Raw genomic sequence first — 9379 nt, forward strand, 5'->3', positions numbered from 1 at the left:
GTGCATAAAAACCTAAATATTTTCACAGTATCTCTATGGAAAAATACTGTTAATGTTTACCTTCCCCACTACTCCAGTTTCCCAGAAAGCCTAGTGGCTGGATGTCATAGTTTGGGCCACTGTTGCAAAATGCCGTAAACTTGGTTTCTGGTAAACAACAGGAATGCATTTCTCACAGCTGTGGAGTCTGGGAAAGTCTGGGAAATGCAGGATCATGGTGGGAAATGCAGGATCTTGACTCTGGCCCATTCAGGATCTGGCGAGGGCCTGCCTGAGTGAGGGCCCGCTTCCTGCTTCCTGGACACAGTGCTGTCTCGCTGTGTCCTCACATGGTAAAACGGGGAAGGCAGCTCTCTTAGGCCTCTGTTATGAGGGCACTAGTCCCACAAATGAGGGCTTGGCCCTCATGAACTAACCACCTCTTGAAGGCCCCACCTCCTAAGACCATCACATTGGGAGTTAGGATTTCAACATTGGAGTTTCGGGGGAACACAGACCATAGACGTGGTAGACTGCTGCCTTTGAGAACTAATCCTTGCTTTCCTTACCACACTGCAGGTGAGCTGATCAACCTTGCCATGTACTGTGAGAGGATAAGGAGGAAATTTTGGCCAGAGTGGCACCACGATGATGACAATACCATCTATGAATCTGAGGAGAGCAGCGAAGGCAGCAAAACCCACACCCCGCTGCTGGATTTTAGCTTTTACTCAAGGACAGAGACCTTTGAAGACGAGGGAGCAGAAAACAGTTTTTCCAGAACCCCAGACACGGATTTTACCGGACACTCACTCTTTGATTCGGATGTGGACATGGATGACTATACAGACCACGAACAATGCAAGTGACGTCCAGCCTCGCTGACGCTCTTCCTTGGTACCTGCCACTCCCTGGGTTGGTCCATTTTCCCAGGTAGCAATCCATCCGAGCTGGGAGGAGATCGTCGTGCTTGGCACAGTTTTCACATGCTAACTGGACTATAGCAGCCTTATTTCTTTTTTGTACAAACAAAACACAGAACCATTCGAATGACTCCATTGAAAACAAACAGGCAAAAAATAACAATGTCAGCATGGTTCCTGAAATCCATTTTTGTTTTCATTAGAAAACTATTAATAATATTGTGTGGTAGAGCAGGTGTAAGAGCGGGTTGTCAGCTGATAGTGTTTATGATGATCCTCTTCAACCTTGAGGTCTTAGTTGTGAGATGGATTCTTGAACCTCCTTCATCCACCAGGATTTGAAGCAATGAGAGATATCATCAGAGAAAATGTAGGAAATAAATGTCTTATGGTGGCTGCTTGTACTTTATGTGTGTATATTGTATGTTGAGACATAAGTCAAATAAAATCCACAGATATTCAACGAACACCTACTATGTGCAAAGCACTGTGCTAGGTGCTAATCAGTATACGTTTTATTCTAAGCCCTGCCAGTGACTAGCTGTGTGATTTTGAGCAAATCTCTTATTAACTATTGTGTGCCTCATTTTTCCCACCTGTCAAGTGGGGATGACAATACTCTCCACCTACCTACCTCACAGGGGTGTTGTGGGGATTCATGTGGTAACATTCGTACGGCGCTTTAAACCTCTTGGAAGTGGTGCGACATAAACACAGCATTTTATTCTTTATTGCTCTTCATGCATGTGAAGATTTGAGGGCAAAGGAATTCCATATCCAGGCAACCACCACCACAGTCACTTGCAAAAGCTGAACAGATGAAATACACACAAAGGTACACTTAGGACTTTGTCATCATACCTTTTTGTGATCTTGGCTGAATCAAAATCTTTTGTTGAAAGAACATTGGAAATGTTTTTACAAATTATCAACAGCTACAAACAGTCTTCAGTTCTACCATGTATTTGCGGAAAAGTGGTTCTTTCATTGCCTGAGCTCACCCTGGCATGTTCTGTGTTGATTCCAGAGTGTTACGTTGCCTACGTTTGATTTATTTGAGGAGAATAAATCTCAGGAATATGGCAGGTTTCATAGAGTTGAAGGGAAAATATTTCATTGATTTTTGTAAGCAGAAGCCTGCCAACTTGTAACATCTTTTTGAAAACAAAACTTGCAAAGATGTATTGAAAAGATGAAGTAGCAAGAGGATACTTGTATCAAAGCACTCTGTGCAGTGTTAGATTATATGCAGTTTTATTAATGCAACTTTTCTGGTGTTTTAGGCCACTGCCCAGTGAGAGGAGAACAATGCTGAGAATAAGTCTTAATGTTTTTGCTGTCTCCTCCCGGTTCTCTCTCTCTTTCCCTAAAGTATTCTATGAACTGTTGGCTTACCCATATTTGTGAAGGCTCCCTATTTCTAAAGATGAAGTTTTTTTTTTTTTTTTTTTTTTTTTTTTAAGGACATTTTCCAGAGACACACGGGGCAGAGATGCTGGGTGATGGCTGTTGAATTTGGGCTAGGAGAGCCAAGTTTTACAATTGCAAACAAAACTGTTTTGCTTCTGACCAACATAAAGATTGCTCATTATGGGGTTAAAGAGGCACTTCTTAAAATACAGAAACTTCTGAGAAGTCCATGCACTCTACTTGAAAACAAAACAAAACAAAACAAAACAAAAAAACCACCTCTTTGTGAATATAGCATTTGCAAAACAATCTTAAAAGACTGCTGTAGATTCGCAAAGAGGTAAAGAGAGGAGAGTTTTTAAGGCTGCTTACCACTTAAGCAATTGTGTAGGGCATATGTGACTGGGAATACGTGCTGAGATACCCTAAGTTAGAAATTCTTATTCCACGGGAAACTTAGTTGTTAATATCTTATTAAAACCAGTCTTATTTAAAGGGACTGTTTGATGCCTAATAAGAATGTGGTGGAGAAGATATGATGGATAAGCCTGTTTGAGGCTCCAGCGTCATTTGGGAGGACTGTTTGCCTCCCCTCTCTCTAGCAAGTGTGTTTTAAGGCCAACTGGTGGCATTTCTATGTGACTAGGGAGACTCCTGGACTGAAAATATGAGTATAATGAACAGGTGGACTGCAGACCTGTCTCCACAAAGCATGGGTTGTCCTTTTCCCACCACATTTTAGCTGAAAAGAAATGTATTGGAATTTTTTTCTATAAACAATTTATTCTTACTGTACAGTACCAAGTGTGATGTATGTTCTCTCAAAGGATGATTAAGTTATGAATGTAGATTCATATATGTTTTAATTTTGTATTACTTGGAATACAAGTATGTGGAGAACCAACTTTGAAAATGAAGTTGTAGAATAAGTCATTCCATCCAGGTACCTCTTACAGGGGCATGAATGGACATTGCTACCTGGAGTCTTGGACAGTTGCCTGACAGCGTATGACTGGGCATCAACATTTTGTAGGTGTCAATTTGATTTAGAGCCCTAGAATATGTTCCTGCTTTACTTTCCCAAGGTGGGTTATGCAAACAGAATAACCAAGACAAAGTCACCATGGTGTGAGTCTTTATCCGGAAGGATTTAATTTTATGTGCTTCATTCTTAAGCTACCCAGATTTGAAATGTTCTCCCATTTCATGAACAGGTGCTAATTATAAGAAAAAACAATAAGAAGTTAAGGGACATTTTGGTCATCTGGCTTCTTGTTCAAGTTCTGTGTTTCCTTTTTTGCTGGAAGATAACTTGAAGTATGTGGTCTTTAATGTTAACAGATGCTTTTGGTTGGACAAAAGACCCATAGGCTATTCGTTCCTTTTTTACCTCTCATTGTAAAAGTAAATCAAGCTCTTGTATCCACCTCTCTTTGCCCACCTGCACTCTCACTCAACAAGATTAATGAGCAGAATCATTGAGCTTTACTCTCCATCAGAACAGATATAAAGACAATCTATATTTATGCAAAGATGAACTATATTGTCAGCATTTACCAATTTGTTGTTGTTACATAATGAATTGTAGAAAGTGACACTGCCAAGGCTGTGGGCTACCTGGGAGACTAATCACAGACTTGGAACAACTTGGACTTGAATCACAACTGCAGTCTACTCCTCAAGTGAGCCCTGCCCATGTATACTGAGGTATTAGAGTATATTTTTGTGAAAACAGCTAAGGTTCAAGGAACAGACATACTAAGGATTTTGGCCTTGTGGGTCTTGCTTAGATTTGTTTGAGAGAAAATGTAGAGTCATAGAAATGTATAGCTGTGCTCAAAATTAGCTGTAGAAAGCACCTTATTGGCTCGGTGTCACATACATACTTATTTGAAGGGCAGGACCAAACACTGAGGTCAATATGGACATACTTATTTGAAGGGCAGGACCAAACACTGAGGTCAATGTGGTTCTTTCCATTACACCATGTTGCCCTTGATGGTTTCTTTCTATTACACCACCTTGCCCTTGATGGTTCTTTCCGTTATACCACCTTGGCTTTGTTGTCTTATAGAATGCATGTTACCTGAGAAGTCACCCTGTGTTCAGAGAACCAGCACGTCTCCAGCCATTCCCTGCTTGGAATCCTTCACTTTTGTTCAGCCTGGTCAAGACCAATACAAGAGACCTTTCATCAGTGCAGGGCATTGCTAGACTCTGCAGGGCATTGCTAGACTCTGAAGAATAGCAAGATAGATTCCCAAATCACCAAGACTCCTCATACTTTCTTATGTATCTCTTAAAGAACCCATGTCCATTCCCTCACTTGCTGAATATTTACAGAGCACCTACCCTGTGCCTGGCCCTAGAATCTACACTGGTTGCAGAGTGGCAAATAGAACAGCACAGAACTCTGATTTCAGGGCATCCCTTTTTGCCTAGACTTCTCTAGCCTCTTACCTACTTGGCCACTTCCCTGTTCCATTCCACCCACTACAAATGGATTAATCTTTCTAAAAAGCTCTGGCCCTGATGGGGTGTGGCATTGCCTCAGGGTGAGGGGTACTCCTTAGGGTCTGGTGTTTTCACCTTTATTCACCTTGTCTGCGTAGCTCCTCCATGAGAGCCATCCAGTGCAGCCAGGTTGATCCATTTGCCATTGCCTAAAAAAGCCTCATGTGGCCCCCGCTCTGTGCCTCTGCTCATGCCAGTCCTTCTGAAATGTTCTAGTCTCTGCTCCACTGTCCCAAGTCATGCCCATCTCTCAAGGTCTGACTTCGTCAGCTTCACATGAAGGCTTCCCAGCTGATTATAATCTCTTCCTTTGAAAATGAAGCACTCATCATTTTCTTCCCTGAAGGTTGCATGGGAAAGATGCTCAGAGTGGGTCACATACCATTAAATAGTGATTTTTCACTTTTTGTGTGTCAGGAACTCCACTGATAATCTAATGAAAGTTCTATACCCTATTCCCAGAAAAATACATATATGCAAATACATAAAATGTTACAAATAAATTCAGGAAATTTAGAGACCTGAAATTATCCATGGTTTTCTCAGGGGGTTAATGGAACCCAGTTAAAAAGTCTTGTTCCCAAGAGTCTTTAAATGTTATCATTGTGTTTGTTCTTGTTTTTAACACAGCCAGAGAGAAGAAAAATTGGTACAGGCTATGCAAGCAAAAGTAATCTCTATTATCCATGTTCAGTATGTCTTGAGTGACAGAAAAGAAGAAAGAAGTGCTCTTAGGTTATTTGAGAAAATTTTGTTTTGGAGGTTTGAAATTTTGAAAGTGATAGGATTTTGTTGTTGTCCTTGTCATTTATCTTTTAACCACCCCCAAAATTGATTTATCAAAATGAGTTCAGGGCCAAGTGCGCTTCATTTCAGCCCTGAAACCCACCGCTTCTGCATGGATAGGGCAACCAGCCTTGGCTGAAGGTGGGAGAGAGGCTGGAGTTTTCCTTACAGAAGAAAGATCTGCACAATCAGGTTTTCCTGTATTCATTCATTCATTCATAGAACAATTGTTGAATGTATTTTCAATAAAAGGTTGGTGTGTTTTGTTGATAGGGAACAACTCAGGTTATTCTTCTTTCTTTTATTTATTTAATTTATTTATTTATTTTAACAGAGTACAGTTATTTTATTGTTCCTGACTATGACCCAAGATCCTTTGTTCTCCTTTATATGCAATGCTATTTAAGTCAAACTAGAACTGATAAAAGTACATTCAATGACAAATCCTTCCCAGGCTAAATGCTGGGCTCTGGCAACCCATCTTTAACAGGTCCAGGGATCAATTACATGTGATTGTGAAGTGCTTGACCTTTATTCAGTTGCTTCCTGTGGTCTGGATATAACTTGGGAAGTTCAAAAGGATCCCCTTGGTGGATGAGGAGGGAGGGGCCTCTTACCTGTAAGACTCTTGCTAGTGTCAAGGGTGGATGCGAACATCTGTGGCATGTTTTCCTCATCTGAATTCCTTAGTAGAAACTCAGATTTTTGGTCCCTGATTTTCAAGAATATCTTAAGGATATTTAAGTTTCCTTAATCTTTTGAGATTAGACTGCTGGAACCAGCAACATTAGCCTTGCCTGTTAGCGATGATTACAGGGGGCACTGAAACATAGATTTAAAAAAAGGGACTCAGCTGTTTTGGAGCTGACAGGGTGACCTCCTCAACCATTCTGCTTTCGCCAAAGCAAGGAACTTGTCCCCAGACCCAGGCCCTCTAAAACTCCTGCTGCTGGCTGGACCACGACAAACTAGGATGCTCAAATTTCATGGGGATGATTGCCTTAAGTTGTCAGATTGGTAGACAAATAAAGGGGACCATTGCAATAATAAAACAAATAACCTATAGATATGGTCTAGCAGCACCAAACTGACCATTTCAGTGGGAAAACAAGTCATCTGCAGTAAAAGATGGATACGGTACTTTAGTGTTCTGTACACAAATAATTTTAGCAATGAACTTAATGGCCATCATGCATTTTTGAAACAATCCACTAACCATAAAGCAATATATATCATAATCAATTAACTTTATAAAAAGTTGTGTTACTAAATGTGACTAATTCTCCTCCCACCCCCACTAGCATGCATTTATTTTTATTTATTTGTGGCTCTGGAATAGAGTAACTTTCATTTATCAGTAATGCTTAAGCTTTTTTCCTTCTTTAATACCTTTTTTGTTTTTAGTTACCCCATGGCTTCTAAAAAAATAAGATCCAACTTCTGAATTGCTATGTTAGTTAATGGTGGCTAAACAAATAGCAGAGGGAATATAATATAATTGTTCATTGAGGGCTAAAAAAGAGGGATGCTGTGAATATTTACTATCTTCCTCCTCTTTGAAAAATAATTTTCCTCTTTCCTCTTTCATTGTTCAGGATCGGAAATGTTCTTTCGTATTTGCTTCTCTTCTACAAGAGATTATATTTGGCTTATTAAAATATAAACCATGTCCAAATGATTGTATTTTTATCTGTAAAAAATTATGCCTGGGATTTGTTTTTTGCAGAAATAAGACTAAAGACTTCTGCTTCAGTAGGGGTGACATGTTTGTGTTACTGCTGTCAAAATGATTTTATTGCAAGTAATAAGCCTCGTGGGATCAGAACATGCTTATTTTAAACACATGTTTTTTCCCAGTGATCTACATCATGCCAAATGTCTGACAACTCAAATGTTGATGACAGCGATGGTTTTTCCATGGTGATGTTGGAAAAATTAGAGTCTGAGTCCTTCATTTGGTGGTATTAGAATTTAGCCGAATAAGAGGAGAGAAGAAAACAGTAACAAATGTCAAAGTTTCAAGCAACCATGTGGTATGGCTGTGGTAGAGATGTATCAGGCAATTGAAAGTTTTCTAGATGGTGCCATCTTGCTAAAATAATAAAAAGTACAGGTTTATAAATCAAAACAAGTGCAATCTATGTAGGGAAGGATTGTCTATGCATATACAAGTGGCCAGTGCAGGAAGTGTTGAAGTCACATTTATCTTTATTTTAATTTCTATGCTCCTGTCCCCCATTCCCCTTCTGAAGCCAGGCCTGGGACCTTAGCAACTTAGAGGGTCTGGCCCTGATGTTTACTCCTTTACTTTTGGAATTTCCTTCTAGTCTCTCAAGAGTGTTTGCGGCATATATTTTCCATTTTATAAATATAAAATGTACAAAGTAATGTATATTTTGTTTTAGAGAAGTCTTTTAAATGTTTGGAGACAGCCCAGATCATCCCTATTTAGGCAGTGGTCTCCAAACCTTTGTGCTTATTCACCCCATTAATAAAACTTTCTGAGCATGCCCCTTCCTGTATTTATTTATGATATATATGTATATATGTATACACTGCTGTATATGTATATACTGTTTTACTGATGTAAACATTAAAAACCATAGCAAACATAGACATTTTAAAAGTATATTTTCTGGTCCTCAATGGAGTTTAGAGAATGGGACAAGGGGTCTTTAGGCGTAGCACCCAGATGCCTGTAATTGATTAGAGAATGTGTATATACCATTTGTGGCAAAGCAGATATAAAATAAGCATGGACGCATGATTTTAGGTCAACGTATTTAATTATTTTTACTTAAAATAGGCATTTTTGGTTGGGGAAGAGAAGGATGAACAATTTGATGTCACCTTTAATATTGCACTTTTTAATTCTGCTTTTGGGACCACTTGATCTAGAATGCCTTGAAAATTCCGGAGAGATTTAACAACCCACTGAGTTAAGCAAAACAAGAAAAGAAAGTAGGGGTGGGGTGGTACCCAGATAATGCAAATGCAGGATGTATTGTCTGTGAATTTCAGCAACAATCTGAAAAACATGTTTTGATAATGTCTGGTAATTAATCATCTCACTGATTACATGTCTTTTTTTCTATTTGTTTATAATCTTGTATCTTCAAATGTGTGGAAGATGTGCAGACTTATTTTCAGGTATCTGAGATAGGAAGGGCCATTGTTGGCATAATTTGAACCCACATTTCAGCTACTTGGGGGCTAACAGGCGGACACCACCTGGAAACACTTACCTGTACCATCTATTTTGCAAACACAATGATTAGCATCTTGCTGAATGATGACCCCAGTGTGAAGGTGGCATTTCAGTGTTTATTTCTGGATCTATGAGTTACTTTAGCAGAGTTATTAGTAGTTTATAAAGCCATATTTAAACTTGTACACTTGATTGTAAGATAGATTTGAATTGTGCACTATGTTGATTACTGTATATAAATGTGGAAATTCTGTATATTTGGTCTTAATGCTGTATGTATTTGATGTGTAAATGATAACTAATGGATATGAAATAGTTTTCTGTGAATGTCTTTATTCCAGTTTACTTCTGTTTTGCAAATTTGAATGTTTAAATTTCAGGCTCATGGGGAAAATCTGAAATGTTTGCATCTAATATACTGTTAAGTGGTGGTCTCTTAGATGATTGGGAGAGTATTTTAGTTGTAAGTTTCTTGTATAATTAAAACAGAGGTAATGAATATTTTAGGCATAAATTTCTGATAGAATTTCAAATGAGTGGCTTTTAAGAAGAAAAACAG

At 39.1% G+C, this 9379-nt stretch overlaps 1 protein-coding gene across 12 annotated transcripts in view; it reads left to right on the top strand.

Annotated features, from left to right (window-relative positions):
- FAXC (failed axon connections homolog, metaxin like GST domain containing) overlaps nucleotides 1-3112 on the top strand; it is a 68808-nt gene extending 65696 nt beyond the window's left edge. For 8 of the 12 annotated variants that reach the window (XM_045391256.3, XM_005552300.5, XM_074037414.1 and 5 more), the window contains one exon: nucleotides 559-3112. In XM_045391256.3, the coding sequence (XP_045247191.1) occupies nucleotides 559-848 (290 nt within the window). In that variant the 3' untranslated portion in view covers nucleotides 849-3112. The remainder of the gene's footprint in view (nucleotides 1-558) is intronic. The other 4 variants (XR_012433593.1, XR_012433594.1, XM_074037413.1 and 1 more) reach the window with 1 other exon arrangement.
- The last annotated feature ends 6267 nt before the right edge of the window (nucleotides 3113-9379 follow it).

Source organism: Macaca fascicularis, chromosome 4, assembly GCF_037993035.2.
Source record: "Macaca fascicularis isolate 582-1 chromosome 4, T2T-MFA8v1.1".
Taxonomy (NCBI): Eukaryota; Metazoa; Chordata; class Mammalia; order Primates; family Cercopithecidae; genus Macaca; species Macaca fascicularis.